At 51.1% G+C, this 16,814-nt stretch overlaps 1 protein-coding gene across 1 annotated transcript in view; it reads left to right on the top strand.

Moving 5' to 3' along the window:
• The window catches only part of XXYLT1 (xyloside xylosyltransferase 1), a 32,480-nt gene extending 29,558 nt beyond the window's left edge, over positions 1-2,922 (top strand). Inside the window, exon 4 of the mRNA XM_059479183.1 lies at positions 1,772-2,922. Within this exon, the coding sequence (XP_059335166.1) occupies positions 1,772-2,168 (397 nt within the window). The 3' untranslated portion in view covers positions 2,169-2,922. The remainder of the gene's footprint in view (positions 1-1,771) is intronic.
• Positions 2,923-16,814: the final 13,892 nt, after the last annotated feature.

Genomic DNA, 16,814 nt, shown 5'->3' with positions numbered 1-16,814 from the left:
AGGGGGATGGCTTTCTTGGCACTGCCTGGGAGAAGCAGAGAGCAGAGGATGCAGAGGTGGGCTTGAGCCACTCCCTGGATCTGAACACTTCAGAAGGCTGATTGGTGCATGGCTGGGCTTCGCAGGTTGAGCTTCCCTGTGATGCTGCATAGAGAGTGTTTTGCCTCCCTTTTCTAAGGAGCAACCCATCCATGAGTTGTCTTTGCCTGTCCTCAAGACACAACTGCTCTTTGAAGAGGCAGAGCCCTTTATCCTTTCCCCACGCTATAGATCCAATGAGCACTGCTGCCCATGAGCTCTGATGAGGCAGCCTGTCCTCCACTCCCCTTCCCTAGGACTGCTTCAAGACTGAGCCCTCCTTCCATGGAAAAGTGGCACTGGGAAAAACCCTTTCAGTTCTGAATCAGGTGGAAGGGAGTGGTGTAAAGACCTTTAATGAAATGGGAAATATCTGTGCTTTAATGGAAAGTTTTAAGGAAGTGATGCTGCTTGATGCTTGTGGTTCTCCAGATCAGGAAATAAAAAAGATATTCACAGTTGACATCATTAACAGATCCACATTTCTGCTGAGAAAAAAAATAGGGGAAAAAATATATACCATTTCTGCTGGAATAATTCTGCTGATAATGGTGTTATCTTGACTGTCACCTTGGCCAGTCTCACTGTGCTGCGACCCAGATCACAGGCCAGAAGGATGGATTTGATAGTCTGATGCCTGAGCAAGAGCCTGTGGGAGCTCAACATGGCTTCTTAGAAGAAAAATTTAAATTTAAATGTTTGCAGTGGAGAGCATTGCCTCTGGAGCTGTCCCAGGGGCAAATGTCCCTGCATGTTCTTACATCTGAGGGAGTCCAGCTTCAGCTTCCAAGCATGGGACCACTTTAAACATTTGGGTGTTAAATCTACCCAGTTCTTGTTGCCTTGAGCTGCATGGAGACTTGGGTGGTGTCTGACAGGTTTGAAGAGGATCCAGTGGCAGGCTTGCCTTATTCTTTCTAACAGTGTTTCTCCTTGACATTTTCACAGCAAGGTGTAAAAGTTCCTTCTGTAAGTTCATGTTAAGTGTGAGGGCTGGAAGGAGAGGGCAGTGCTGGCAGCCCTGGGCTGTGAGACAGTGGCGGGGTCATGGGTTCCTCCTGCCCTCCTCTGACACAACAGGCTCAGACTGCTGTCAGGTGCTCAGCTTTGCAGCAGAGGATGCTGTTTGAGGCAAGAAGACTTTCAGACTGAATGGGAGCAGTTTTGGAGGGCAGATCCAGCTGCTTGGGGAATAGCATGGGATTAATTCAATTCCTGCAAGTAGCCAGGATGGTGAGGTATGTTCTCTGACACAGGACTGAGGAAGGAGCCAAAGAAATTTCTGGACTGCTTGCTTAGGTAATTGAAATTAGGACACTTGTGGTGGTTCACCCAAGGCACTGGGGATGTGGTTTTGTCTCTCTGCACAGCCGTGTGAGCAGTCACACGATCCTGTGTCCACTTGACTCACTAGAATGATGCTGGTACAAACAAAAGAGGCTTTGGGAGATGGTAAAGCAGTGTGGTTTGAAGTCTGGTCAATATCCTGTGCAGGGGGATAGAGAGAAAGGAGGCCTGTGAAGCACTGGCTGTTCTGAGAGGCTGGGTGTCTCCAGACAGAAGACAAGCATGGTGAGATCCCTTGGGTGGGTGGTAGATCCTTGCTGTGATCCAGACCTGCCCAGACTTGAGGTGGCTGCTCTTCAGGCTGCCCTCCCTGACATCCCTGTGCCTGTTCTTCCTCTCTTTCCAGGCACACCTTCTGGCAGTATCGCCGTGAGAACCCCCAAACCAAAGTGGGGGAGCCCCCTCCTGATGGGCTGCCAGGCTTCAACAGTGGTGTCCTGCTCCTGAACCTGGAAGCCATGAGGCAATCCAAGCTCTACAACCAGCTGCTGGAGCCCACCATGGTGCAGAAGCTGACAGAGAAGTACCACTTCAAGGGCCACCTTGGGGACCAGGATTTCTTCACTATGGTGGGGATGGAGCATCCAGAGCTTTTCCATGTGCTTGACTGCACGTGGAACCGGCAGCTGTGCACGTGGTGGAGGGACCATGGATACAGTGATGTGTTTGACCAGTACTTCCGGTGTGAGGGGCAGGTCAGAATTTACCATGGCAACTGCAACACCCCCATCCCTGAAGACTGAGGCACCCACTGTCCCCAGGGGCAGCTCTGACTGCAGCAGGGCCATAGTGGCTGCGCTAACAGTCCCTCAGGAAGGGTGACCAGCTCTGATCCAGCATAACCCAGGGGAATCTAGGGATCCCAAGAGCATTCAACATCCCACTGCCTGTAGCCTCACCCTCCAAGAGGAAGGGCAGTTCAGTTGTTGGAACAGGACCTCCACAGCCACTGTATCCAGGGCTCAGCTCCTGACTCTGCTTGGCCAAATCCTTGGTGCCCATCTGGTGCCCATCTGTGCCTCAGCTGCTGGGGCATGGGAACTGCCTAGGGACCATCAGAGACCTCTGCTTTTGCACTGGGCAGGGCCCAGCTCCCTGGGTGCTGTGCAGCTTTGCCTTGTCTGATGGTCAGCAGGGGTGCCCAGTGGGCAGTTGGGTTTCATTTGTCATTCCTTGGTGGCCCATTTCTGCACCTCATGCAGAGAGTTGGTCTGGTCCCTCTGGAGAGCAGACACTGTCCTCAGGTCATCTTCCTTTTGAAGCATTCCAGAAAGGTGAGAGGGCTTTAAAGACTGAAAAGCTGCTTTAAATTGGGTTACTTACAAACAAAAATTGAATGCTAGATAAGCTTTAAAGCCTTCTGTTGGTTCTTCTGAGCAATAAAAGCTTTACTGCCCTATGTTGTCCTAGAAGTGTTCAGTGAATGTGTAGCAATAGTTTCATTTGTCTAGCTTTGCCTTTAACCTTTTATACAAGAATAAAGCTGCAGATATCAGATACGCTTGGCTGTTTTTCTGTGGCACAACTGAAATCCTGTGCAACAGGAGGTTTCCTGCACTTATCATGTGTAAAAAGCAGCTGATGTGTATCTGCTGGGCAGTTGAGTGTGGTGGCCCACATAGCTTATCCCACATCTGTCCCATGTGAGTAATGCAAATAAACAAGCTGGATTTCTAAAGATCATCACCACCATAGCCAGGGTTGGTTTGGAGGGAGCTGGGAGCTGCCTGTGCTATGAATGGGTGAGCTTCAGGCTGAGCATGCTGTTCCTTGAATAAATGCTGCCCCAGTGAGCCTGGCTGGCTGCACAGGTCTGTGTCAGGGACGTGCACAGCTCACTAACCATCTCCAGCCCATGGCTCATTAACATTAACCACCTCCAGCCCAGCCCAGCTTGTTTCACACTCTGTGTGTGCATCTGTGTGATGTGCACATGCAAGAGAGGCGTGGGGAGCTGATTGTGGCTTAGCCTGATAACAGAACACACCATACATGTGGCAGGAGTGTCCTGGGCTCCTTCCCCCATGCCCATGAATGAACTCACTGGGGAAAAGGCTCTCCTACCTCAAACTGATATGCAGAGACAACAGGCTGTGGTATGGGCTGCATCCTGAGCCCTGCCCTCTCTGATGTGTTGAATCAATCCATTTCCAAATAGCACAAAACCTTGTCTTCAAGTATTTTCTCATCCCCAGGGAAGGAACAGCAAAGAGGTGATTAAACCATGCTGCCTTGCCTTGCATGGTGAGGTTGGATCACCTTGTTTTGCAGCCAAGTCATGCACCCTGAAGGATGAGGAGCATTACTGGTGTTTACTGGTCAGGGCACACTAGGGGCACCAGTGACATGGGGTTTCACATGCCAGGGCAGGACCTTGCCATCAGTTTGGAAAGGGCCATGCTGGAAATACAGGCCCGGCTGCTTGTGTCACCAGCACTGGGGAGGGGTGGGGTGATGAGCAAACATGGCTTTTACTGGGGACTGAGCAGCTCGGGGGTGGCTGTGGGTGTCAGGGCTGGCCCAAAGGACCATGATGGGTGCCGCAGGGTGACACCTTGGGAGACAGGGCTGTGTGGGGCCAGGTGCCCTCCCTGCCCCACTGCCATCCCTGCAGCTGGGCCAGGCATTGTGCTCTCTACCTGCAGCCAGGGGATGCTCTCTGTAGAGTTAGGAGCACTTCTCCCTCACTGTGGAGTCCCAGAGTGTTTGTGGGGGAACACCTGCATGTGGCCACTATCGCCCCAGGCTGAAACCTTTCGCTTAGGAGTTTTTCCAAAAATCAATTCCTTTTTTTTTTTTGGTTCAAAATCAGAGTCCACTGGGGAACTCACTGCGGGTTTTTTTCAGCTAGGAAAAGCGTAGTTAAATGAAACATTTAATTGAGCTTTATTGGTTTTTTCCCAGGCAGCAGAGAGAGCCCCGAGGCCCAGCTCCCCTCACAGCGCCGCCAGCCCCGGGCCCTGAGGGAGCGCGGCGGGCAGCGAGGGCCGCACCGTGCTATTTATAGAGCCCGCACGTAGCCCAGCCGTGCTCGCTGTGTAATTATCTCCCCTTCATGCCCTGCTGATTGCAGGCGCTAATGAGCTCAGCTCAGAGAGGCCGTGGCAGCCTGGGCTGACTCGTGCAGCCTTTGGGAGGGTGCTGCCCCCGGCTGTGCTGTGGGGCAGGAGCAGAGCTTGCTGTGCGTCCCTGAGGACACTGCCTGCCCAGGAGCCCTCATCCCCACAGGCACAGATTCCCGCACTACGTGCCCAGTCAGCTGCATTTCCCTCAGTTCCTGAAGAATGGGGACTCTCCTTCCCAACCCTTCTTGGCCCTCTTGCACCCTCCTGCTGCAGCCCATCCTCAGACAGGTGTTGCTCCAGGCCCACACATTCAGACCTGAGCATCCTCTGTGATGCTGCCTGAAGGCCAGGACAGCCAGCACTTAGCAGCTGCCAGTACAATCATGGTGAAATATGTCCCAAAACCATCAAACAGCACCAGTTTGCCCCTGGGCACTGGGGATTTGCTGTGGTGACCCTGCAGCAGCAGCAGCACAGGACTGACAGGCAGCTCCTCACCTCCAGAGGGCTGGCACCGTGTCCTTGGGCCATCACTGTTCCCCTGCCTAGCAAAGGACATCTGCAGACTCCAGAGCTTGCTCATGGGCTGGCTGGAGCCCTTCTGGACATGCAGCAGGCTAAAGGCAGCCTTTGGTGAGTGGCAAGTGTGGGCACACTGCTGTGACACACAGCAGTGGGGGGACACAGCTGTGGGGAGCGGGAGAGCAGTCCCACCTGCACTGGCTGGTGGCAAGGGATGGGGCACAAAGTGTTGGAGCCCATGGGAGGGCTGCAGTGGGCCCAGCAGGGTCTCTGCAAGGGTATGGTGGGCTTTATCCTCAGGTTACTCAGCCCAGAGCTCCTCCATGACAGATTCCTGCTCCTTGTCTTCTCACCTGCTGGCTCACAGCAAAGTGCTGCTCATGTCAAGATCCCCATGTTTTTCCAGGGTGGAGAAGGAGATGGGAGAGCAAGGGGGTCTCCTTTGTAGAAGACTGGGCTTTGGAAAATATCTCTTTAGCTTAAGCTTTAGGGGGAAATTCAATTTCTATGTCACTCAGCATTCATGAGAAGTTACGGGTACAGAAAACAGTATTTATGATTTTCTGCCCAGCTTTGCTTCCAGCCCTGTCCTGAAGCTGCATGAGATTTTTGCTCTCCTCTCCTGTGTTTCGTAACACCATCAGTGTTTATTCTCTTACTCATTTGTACTTCTTTCCCATTTGAAATAATCAATTGTTAGTATAAACTCACCTAGGGAGCAATTAGTGTGAGCCTAACCCAAACAGGCGCTGGGGTGCTCCATTAAGGAATATCCCCGCCCTCCCTCTCCACGGATCCCAGAGGATACAGTATTTACTTTTCAGCTCTGCTATTCAAACTGAGCGCACTTCGGTCAGCGTGCCAAGAATAACACAAAGCCTAACAACGGGCTGCAGCGCTAAGATGGAGTTCCTGACTTTACAAACCAAAAAAATAAAAAGCCAACCTATTATTTTGCCTTTGCTGAGAAATGCCTGGCAGCAGCAGAGCAGGCAGGTGCCAGAACCACCCCTCTGCCTTCAACAGAGCCATGGGCAGCATGAAATCTGTCCTGAGGGACACAGAAAAAGGCAAAAAAGAAAAGAGCAGTAAGCATGGGACACGGGTCAGCAACTGCCTGCTTTTCCTTTTAATGCAGATTTTATTAGCTTGCTGCAATGTTTTGGGAGCGTTTCCTCAAAAGCTTTGCAGAGCCTTGGAGGGACACATTCCCCAGCACCTGTAGATATTTCAGCCAGGTTTTCAGTAGCTCTATTTCTGACCATCACAAGCCTCTGCAGATTTCATTGCTAATTGCAAAGAAATTGCTGCCTGGTCCTGTAGCCTTTTCATTGCCAGCAGGGTTTGCTTTGTCCAGTTCTCCTCTGGAAATTATTTATTCACTAATCAGCTGCTAACCAGGGAAGCACTCGGAGCAAATTACCTTCCTGAGATATTTCATAGGCATTAGCATTGTACCAAAAGTCTCAGTGTTAATTTAGACAGTTTGCCTACCTGAAGAAAAAGCAGAGCCTGAGCCGCAGGTCTGGACGTGCAGGAAGCTTTGGCATTGCCCACCATTGCTCAGCCATTTGTGGGGTGTTCCTGAGAGCCAGATGTGGTTTTTTGTGGGGCAGATTTTGCTGTTGTGGCAGGTAGAAAACGATGCCCTGGGGTTCCAACTCCCCTCAGAACAGATGGGCACCTTTGAGCTCTTTCTTCTGGCTCATTCCTGATGGATTTGGCACCATGCAGCCCTGGCAGGGTGCTTGTCCTGGTGTCAGTCTTCTCCAGCACAGCTCCAGTGCCAGCTTCTCCTCCTGCTCCTGGTCAGCCATCGTTTAGCAGCAATTTGTGACCCTGCTGGGGACAATCCTGAAGCTGTGCAAGCCACAGGCTGCCAGCAGAGCCCTGTTCTCAGAAGGCACTGCATGAACTGTCTCCATTTACCAGTTACAGACCTCTTGCTCTTAGTGCATTTTGCAGCTGTTGAAATGTTTGTGGCCTTTGTCACAACACATCCCCTCCTTGGAGCTGGTCAGGATAAACAGATACCTTCAGGTCCTAAGGACAGGATCAGTTTAGGGAATAAATCACTTCTGGATGCCCTGTGGCACATGGGGCTCTAGGCAATGTGTCAGGGAAAAATAGGTGCATTTTTTTCCCTACATGCTTGTTCCTTTCAAACTCATTTCTTTTCTGTGCTGGAGGACTTCTCTGGCTACCTTGGGAACACAGCAAAGACATCTCCTTCCAGCATAATCAGCTGAGCTCAAGGGAGAGGGGAGTTTTATACAGAATTCTTAAAAACACCAGCAGCAGTAGGGAAAAAAAGGAATGGCATGTGAGATTGGGCCCCTCAGCTGTGGAATGGGGAGCTGGCCAGGTAAAGGATGCTCAGCTGACCTGACAGGTCCTATGGTCCTGCAATAGAAACCATTATCTGGAAAATAGGGTATAATGGTGACATGGCAGAACCTGCCACTGATGCTGAGCTGTTCAGGAGAGGGAAATGTGGAGCCTGTGTGAAGAAAATGTGGCTGATATGGAGCAGTAGGTAATAAAATGGGAAGAAAATTCATCACTGGTAGATGCTGGGTAGTGCACATTTAGAAGGGCATAACCCAAGGGGACAGAGAAGAGCTGAGGTGAGCAGGAAGGTGATCTGGGATGCAGCACGTCCCCCAGTTCCCCTCCTTGCTGAAGCCAAGCACCATCCTGGGAGGGAGACCAGGCTGGGATCTCCCTGCTTGCTGCTCATGCCAAGCCCTCAGTGGGCTCACCAGGAGCACCCACTTCAGCAGCTGCTCTGTGGGCACAGGCAGGGGAAGCACTGGTGCAGAGCAGGCAGGTGGGCTGCATGGCCCAATGCCAGCCTGTGCTCTGCCTGACTGCATCCTGCAGAGCCAGGCTGCACCCACTGAGCCACAGCGCTGGCCTTGAACCACCCTTGGCCTGTGCTCCATCAGCCCCCTGCAGCTGGGGCAGATGCTGGGCATCAGCCCTGGGGCATCACCAGGGATTAAAGCAGCTTCAGGTTATGGACCAGGGTGGTGCAGCTGAGGAGGATCAGCCACGTTCACACCCTCTCCTGGGAACAAAGGAAATCTTGCAACTCTGCAGGATCTGTGCTCAGCAGTTTGGGCAACTCTTGGTGCTACAGAAAAGCAAAGGTGTCCAGTAACAATTTTTGTTCAGTAATTGGAATAGACATAAAGATGTCATGGCATTGTAAACCACTGCACTCTGCATAAGGGAAAGAGCAGTGCCTGGAGTGCAGCAGGGGTGGAGTGTGTTCCAGTTACATAATGGGAATTCACTGGAACACCTGTGCAGAAGGCAGGGAGGATGCCAACACTGTGCCAATGTCAAATAAGAAGGCTGGCAACCCCAAGTTAGCAGCTTGATTCCCAAGTTAGGCAAAAGGATAGGAAAACAGGCATAAGATTCATCAGATAATAAATTTTCCAGGTCAAAAAGATTTCACCTGGAAAAGATGCAGGAACAGATCTAGAAGAAAATTCCATGTGGTGGAAGAGAAACTGGAGGCCAGCAAACCTGCCTGTGCTGACACACCTCAGTGTTTCACATTTTCAAAGCAGCCAATGTTGCAAAAATAGGAAATAGAAGAAGTCAGCATTATTAAAGCAAATGTAATGAAATATCCTATCATGAGTCATTTACTTTTAAACCTCAAATATTTTTCAGCAGATGCCACTAAATTTCTTTCACCAGTCATTGCTCTGGTGAAGTTTTACCAGCAAATAACAAAGAGGATATAAAGTTCACAGTGTTTCATCCTCTCCTTCCCTGAAGAGCTGTGTGTAATAGGCTGGATTATCAAATAATCATAATAAGGGAAGATTTTATATAATGCTGGGCTGAATAGTGAGTGCCAAGGCAGTCATACATTTGTCATAAAAACACAGTACCAGGTTCTTAATGAATAAATGTGTCAGGTGGATTTGGGCTGGTAGCATCATGTACAAATCCTGAAAAATGACTCTCTGGTCTCCAATATGAAGTTACTGGTGTCTGCAGTTCTGCAGCTCCTCCTGCCCAGGAGTTTCTGCAGCCTGTGCTCAGCCAAGCCTCCCTGCAAAGGGACCACATTGCCTGATTCTAGGAGTGAAAAAGAAGCAAAGGCTCAGAAATCACTGTCCAACATGGGGCCTAGAAGTATTTCAAGATTTTCTGGCTATCCTTTCAGCTCCCAATCCCAAAGACACAGACAAGAGGGTGTGGGAGGCTGACCTGGAGCCAGGTGTCCAGAGGTGATGAGTGTCTTTTTCCCAGTTTCACTTCCATATCCCTCACAGGGAGTGATGCCCACCCTGCTCTGCTGGTGTGGGCAGCTCAGCAGGAGCCCAGAGCATCCTATGCAGGCTGGGCAGGATGTGGGGCAGGATGCTGGGGACATGCCTGTGGCTGCACCAGGCAGGGTGCACATGGGTGCCCAGAGTGGCATGGGAGGGTGGCAGGGCATGGTGGGGGAGACCTCCTGCAGCCAGAGTTCCTCCTGGAGGAGCAGCAACACTAGAAAGTGAAGTCACCCTGTCCCCAAAGTCACATCTAGGGCAGGACATGGAGTCTGAAGTGCCACTGTGCTCAGCAGAGCAGGAGGGCTGTGGGCGGACATGAATTAAATATAATGGTCTGGGCTGCTTTTACCCTTCTGAAAATAACTTCGCTTTTTGTGGAACCATTGTCAGAAAACCACAATTGATACTGTCCTAGTGCTCGAGCCCTTTATAGTTGCTTGTAGAATAGCAACTTCTGGTGCTGCCAGAGCAGGGTGGACCTGACCAGAGCTAAATCAGTGCTGTGGCCAGCAGCAGGGCTGGGCTGAAGGAGGGATGCTTGTGGCTGACCCACACAGGCCCAGGGAAGGCATTTGTCCCATGGGGCCCACACTGCAGACACCCCCTGCAGCTGTCAGCTGTGGGAGGCCACTGGGATGTCAGTGTCACCCTGGGGTCCCAGCACTGCCCCCAGGCTGCCCAGAGCACACTGCCCATCACATGGGCATGCACCGAGCTCTCAGGGCTCCTCCTACACACCATCTGGGCTCAGACTGTATAACACAGTAAGGTGCATACTCATTTCTCCAAATTCCAGAAGTGGGGAGAACAGCTGAGCCCATTCATTTCACATGCAGAAGCTCCTTGGGAGCAGCACGATGCTGTGAAGGAGGCCCCTGGCAGAGTGCTGTGCTCTGCTGCTGTCCAGTTTCAGTTAAGAGCCAAATTTGCCTGCTTTTTTCTAATTTCTCCCTTAGATGTCACAGTCTTTTGCATAAAGAAGATCAAACTGTGGTATTTTTAACCATCCTTGTAAAAAAAATGCCTATGGTGCATTGTGGGGAAAGCTGAGTCATGTACAGAGCCAAGAGGATGCAGGTGCTGGCCCAGGAGAGGGGAGCCTTTGCCCTGGACACCTGCTTTGTATGGTACAAACAGAGCTGCAAAGCCAGGAGAGAGAGCTGATTTATGCTGAAATTGTGGATTGTGCTGGAAAAGATAAATGGGCAAGATGATGAGGAACTCGTGTGCACAGGAGTGACCCAGTGCCAAGGTGGCACACACAGGGTTCAGCAGCAGTGGGGTGGCTGCAGTGGGCACTGAAGGGAGGAGCTGCTGCCCCACAGCCCCGTAAGCCCCCCTGGGGCAGGGGCACAGGAGCTGCACCTGCCCCGCTGGCTTTGGAGCTCTGTGGAGCTCTGTGGGTGAATGGGTGTCTGGGCTAGGGGTGATGCCAAAGGCTGCTCTGCTTCCCCCTGCCCAGCCTCTGGAGTGTGCCCAGCAGGGGCTGGGCAGCAGCACCAGTGGGATCCCAGCATTGACAGCTTCTCTGCCCAGTCCCACCCTCCCTGCCCTTCCACAGGAGGAAATGTCTGAGCAAGGAATTGTGCCCAGGTTGTTGCAGGTGGCAAAGCACACAGATACCTGCCTTGTCAGGCACACCTCTGCTTCTCCCTGCTCCCAGAGCTGAAAAAACGAATTCTCCCCTGTAATCCCAAAATTCTTTTGATAATGAGAAAAGGCAATTGAAAAGTTTTGTTGCATAACCTTCAAGATCAAATGATGATTTATTCAGAATGTGCTTTGTGGTGTTACACAGTATATGGGCTCAGCAATCAGCTGGAAGCAAATATTCCTCCTCATTTCCTGTGACTGTGTCATTAGGATAGCATCTCACCAGTTCAACATTATCATTATCAGCTGCAAATATTGCTGAACTTCAAACTATTTACTTGTATTTTACTTTTTATATTATCAAATATTGTTAATTCAGTTTCATTGCTGCCTTGGAAATTATCAGGCAATGTTTTTTTCTCCTTGCAAACTGCAGTAAGAAGCAAGCATTGGAAATATGTTGTTCTTTCTATAGCTGGAAGTATCAATGGCAAGGAAAATGCCCCTTTCAAGCAAATCTTTAATAGTTTATTTTCTGGATGAAAGAAGATCCAAGGTGTTGTATCCAATGCACATAACTTCTGTCTGCTGCTCATCTCTGGTGTCTCCTACAACCTTCAGGGAGCTGACAGCCATACCCAGCACTGATACAAAAGCAGGCTTCCTGTTACCTTCCAGCCCCTGGATAAACCTCTGTGACAAATTAGGGGGAGGGCTGGCAGAGGGGGATTTGGTGGAGACAGATAAATGTTTTTTCCATAGTTCTGGATAAACATGGATCTTTGCCATTACATTTCCCTGTTCAGTGTAGCAGGAAAACTGCCTGCAGTGTTTGTGCTGGGCTTGTGTGCAAGGTTTGGGCTTCCCAGCCCAGCTCCTCACACAGTGCAAGGTCCCTGGTGCTGTTTGGGATGGCTCTCCTGCAGTTCCTCTGCTTGTACCAGTTTTGTCCTTGGTCAAACAAAGCAAATTACAGCAGAGGGGTCCCCCACATTTTCATTCTTTTGCATGTGGCTGGAATAGAGTGGGGAAGGCTGTGGGGTTGCTTCCTGTCCCTCTGCAATATCCCCCTGCCAGTCAGAGTTGTGGGTCACAGCTGTCCCATAGCCCTTGCAAACAACCAGAGGGTGTTTTACTGGTTTAGGAGAAAATTTGATCTCAGGACTCTTAACTCATTCCCAGCCCTCTGGTGCCAGTGCCAAGCCTGTGGGACCTCTCTGAGCTGTTAGCAAAGGGAGTGGGTGGGCCCCTGGTTCCCAGGAACATCACCTGGGAAGGTCCATGATGCCCTCCTGGCCTGGGGAATGCTGCAAACCAGGATGAGAACATGCTGGGGAGGTCCTCAGGACTGGAGACTCCTTCTCCTGGAGCTGGGCTTCTCAGGGCTCTGTGGATGAGGATGGAGGGAAGCATCACCCCTTATTAAAGGCCCCACATCCTCCCCTCTAGGCCAACAGCACATCATGTTCCACAGAGTACAGTGGGACAGCAAAAGTGCTTCCCTGGCTGATCTGGAAACTGTAATTTTCTAGCAACATGAAATTTGTATGTGGGAGAGCATTGCATGATCAGTGTTTGATGGGGAAGAAATGCTTTCAGATAGGGCAAAGATCTTTGGTCACAGGCATTTGATAGAAATAAAGATAGAGGAGAGCAGAATGAACAGTGATAAATGTTTCTCACAGAAAGGACAGTTAATCTTGCAGGTCTCAGATATTTTTCTTCTTTCAGATTGATGCCAGGTGAAATACCTACCAACAGTGTTGTATTTAAAGCCTTGAGAGCCTGAGAGGAAACAAAACCTGCTGCTGATTGTAATAAATCCAGTAAACATTTCATCCCTGAAGAAACACTTCCCATGTGTGCTGCACAGAAGGCTTTGCATCGAGAGTCTGTGAGTATAAATCAAAATGTAAAATAGATCAAGAAGTGATACTTTGTTCTGCCTGCCCAGGTGAAAGCCCTAAACTTTGGCCATTCCTTGCTCCCAGACCCTGCTGTAGCCAGGGCTCCTCTTCTCCACTGCTTATTCCACATTAGGAGAACAGCAGTTGGGCTTTCTGCATGGATTTGTATTCACACCTTGTGAACCTCTGCCTCCAAGGGAAAAGCAATAGTGTGGAAGACAATTTCTGCTGTCAGCTTATGCACTTGCCAGGAGGAGGCAGGAATTACCTCCAGTCATTATTGGTCATGCTCATAATCCAAGAGGCCTCTTTCAAGATATGGTGGGACACAGGCTTTTTGCACATTGAATGTTAAAAGGTAGTGTCAGCTTTCACAGTAATTTAAGTCTGGCACTCCTACCTGCCTTACTCTTGCTTCCAAAGGGCATCTTTCATCTTTCATGGAAGCTTATCTTTGGCAGACATCATAAACAAAAGCCTTTAAACACCCTCACCATCTCACAGACTGGCTTCATTCAATACCTGGCCAGAAATGTCAGGTGTCCCTTTTGTCTGGGTGATGGAACATTTGGCTGAGGGGAACCAGTATCTGAGGGAGGGCAAGTGCATGTGAGTGTGGGTTTGTACATGGGTGTGTGGGTATGTGAGGTTCTTCATGCCACCCTCTCCAACCTCTGAATCCTGTGTCCCACTGGAGAGTGACAAGGTGCTTTTCCTGGTGCACAGGCACAGGGGGCTGTGCTGCAGACCAGGAGCATGGATGTTTGATCCATGTTTTGCTGGAATAAGCTGAGGCAGGAGCCTCAGAATAGAGCTGCAGGTGATTTGGGGAAAAAATAACTAAAAAGAAAGACATTAAAACTGAGGAGGGAGGTGCTGGTGGTTACTAAGCACAGGGCAAGGAGAAGCTTACCACACAGTTGTTGCTCAGCTGTCTTAGTGCACCTTGGAGGAGCTTTTTAGGATATTGTGGACTTTGTTTTCCTCCAGCATGTGAGGTGCTGGTTCAAAGTGAGACACAGATGGACATTTGGCTGTGTTTTTTCAAAGCCAGTGAAGTTTAAAAGAGAGCCATGCTTCAGCAGCAGGGCTTTTCCAGCCCTGGCACTGGTGCAACCCCTTCTCCCCAAGCGTCCACGCACTTAACCAAGGTGTCCTGACCTTCCTCTTCCCAGAGAGAGCAGCCACCCTGACCTCTGTGCTGGGCCCTTCCTGGCAATTAGCAACCTGCCAAGCTAATCAACACCTCCTGGCAGAGCCCTGCCACAGCCAGGAAAAATGACTGTGCTCTTGATCCGGTGCTGGGAAGCACTAGGAGCTCCAGCCAAGGGGCACCTTGCAGAGTGGGCTCCCTGCCTGCTGGGTGTGATTCCTGAGCTCCCTGAGAGCAGTGGCCCTAGGGAAGGAGGCCCCATGGTCAGCAGCACACCTGCTTCTCACAGCCCACACTCTGGGGAGCGGGATTGCTACATGGCTTCTGAGAAGCAATAAACAGCCATGGCCAGTCTTGCCTAATGCCACAGTCTGATTTCCAGAGCTCCTCCAGTGGAAAAAGGAGCCACAGAAACTGGGCTGTGGGCCAGTCTATTCCCTGTTGCTCATGAAGCACAAAGCCTTCTGCCCTTTGACTTTCAAAATACTCACAGCACCCTCCTGCTCCCCCACACCTTCATGCCTGTCAGTGCTGCTCTTGGCTTTGCTGGAGATGGACATGCTGAGACAGGACAGCTCCATCTGGCCCTGCTTTGCTGTCCCAATGGCTTCATGTTGTTGTCACCTTGTAGCCACACACTGCTCAGTGTCCTCTGCAAAACCCATTGCTCAGCTGATATTCCCAAGGTGGCAAAGAAAAGTCCTGTATTCCCTGGTGGGTGTGTGGCTTCCCCCTCTTTGCTTTGCCGGTCAGCCTGTGGCTCACAGCTGGGAGGTGCCTCAGCCCCAGCTGGCTCACTGGGGGGATGCTGGGGAGGTTTGCCAGCTCCACTGCCCTGTCTTGGTGGGACAGGGATGCAGGGGATGCTGCAGACTCACTGCAGCCATGGAGCTTGTCTGGGACTGGTCAGTGCCAGCAGCAGCCCATGGATCAGTGTCTGGGATTGCCATGATAACCAAACCATGGCATGCTTGTGACACCTTCACTGAAGTGAGTGACCATTGCTGCACCACTGAGGGATGGTTTGCAGCTGCACTGAACCACCAGGGCAGAGGCAGCCACTGGCAGAGGGCTGTGCTGAGGCTGGGATGGGGGAAAACAGGAAAGGCAGCTGCCTGCTGGAAGGGATTAGATGCAGCTCTGAATGTGGAGAAGGGATTACAGGCAGCCCAGCCTGCCAAGCAGTGCTTATTGGGAGAACTGAGGAGGAGTATGAATTAAATAATTGCCCAGCAATTAATTTCTGAGCACTGCCTCTGCTGCTGAAGGACTCTTGCTCTGTTCTCACAAGCTGGACACAGGCCCAGCACAGCCTATTCCAGTTCCTTCAGCATCACACCTAGGTACTTCAGAGTGATTTACAAGGAGCTGTCACATCACCAGCGAGAGAAACAACCCAAAATGATGTTCCACCATGCTCCTTAGGGTGAGCTCTGAGTAATTACTCCAATTACACTCCAAATTACAGGGAAGCCAGTGGCCTCCACACAAGGACAGATTGCAGAGTCCATCTTTAATTGTCACTTGGGCTGTGCTCTGCTGCCTCCAGTTTGAAGTATATGTTCATTTCCCTCATGGGTCTGTTATCACACTGCTTATCATCACCTTTTTATCCACTCCTCTATTTCTAGCATGCATGTCAAAAAAGACAGTATATTAATCAGCCAAGCTTTCTTCACTGCTTCTTGTCAGCAGCAAACTGTCTTCTAAAATGGAGCAAGCAGTCACCTTCACTGGAATTGCCTAGGAGAGGTGTCCATCAAAAGCCAGTAAGTGACAAGCCCACGGAGAGCATGATTTGTTGTTCCAGGTAAATGATGAAGGACAGGGCTTAGCCAGGCAGGGAGAGGCCAGCTGTAAATCCAGATCCCTCCCTCACACTGTTGTTATGTCAATAGTTATGAAAGCCCATCAACAGCTTCTCCCTCTGCCTGCCCTGGTGCATCCCACCAAGCAGGGCTGGCACAAGGACAAGGCCCATGGCAGGGGGCTGCTCTGTCAGCACAGATTTTGTCCATAGTGAAGCTGCAGGACTGTGTCACACTGAGCCTACCCACACCTTGGTCACAGCATTGCCAGGGATGGGGAACTCACCCAGGCTTTGTCAGGGTGTTTCAGAAAGTGCTCACACACTGAATCCGTGCCTTATTTCTAACCACAGCCTTCCCTCATTCTTGTCTGCCAAACAGAGGCACTGCCAAACATTTAATCACATCAAAAAGAGCTTTATTAAGCTGGGATCAAGTTAGCCCTTTAACCTCTTTTTCTGGCCCGCATTGATGGTGTCCCAGGAATCTCTCTCCATTAAAAGTCTGTTGATCCCTTCACTGGCCCTTGGCTTCCTCTTTGGGCTTTTTCCAGTTTCCCTGTCCCCTGAGATGCTGCCCCCACACTGGGCTTGGCTCCCAGGAAGGCTGCAGATCCCTCCTGGACAGCTCTGATCAGTCCCTTCCCTACCAGAGGCACCTCTTTATAGGGGGGATTGTCCCCCAGCCACCCAGGGCCCAGCGCCCTTGCCCTGGTGCTGTCAGTGCACCCTGCTCCTGGTACCTGTGGCGGGATGGCTTCACCAGAGCCTGGGCAGCTCCTGCCTTGGCTGGAAAACCGAGGAGGTGTTACATGCTGGAGGGCGGAGAATGAATCCCCACCGGAGGCCCTCGGAAACACCTGCCTGAGGGCGGGGCGGTGCTTGCGGCAGGGCTGGGGCGCTCCGCAGAGCCCCAGCGCAGAAACTCCGCGTTCGCTCCCGGCAGCTGGAGCTGCCAAAAGCCTTACGCAAGCCTTACATCAGCGCCGTCACCAGCCTGACTGATAGGGACAATCGCAAGAGCAGAGATATGCCAAGATC

This window comes from Ammospiza nelsoni, chromosome 10, assembly GCF_027579445.1.
Source record: "Ammospiza nelsoni isolate bAmmNel1 chromosome 10, bAmmNel1.pri, whole genome shotgun sequence".
Classification (NCBI taxonomy): domain Eukaryota; kingdom Metazoa; phylum Chordata; class Aves; order Passeriformes; family Passerellidae; genus Ammospiza; species Ammospiza nelsoni.
Note: the sequence above shows the minus strand (reverse complement) of the source record. Positions and strands in the feature narration are given on the sequence as shown.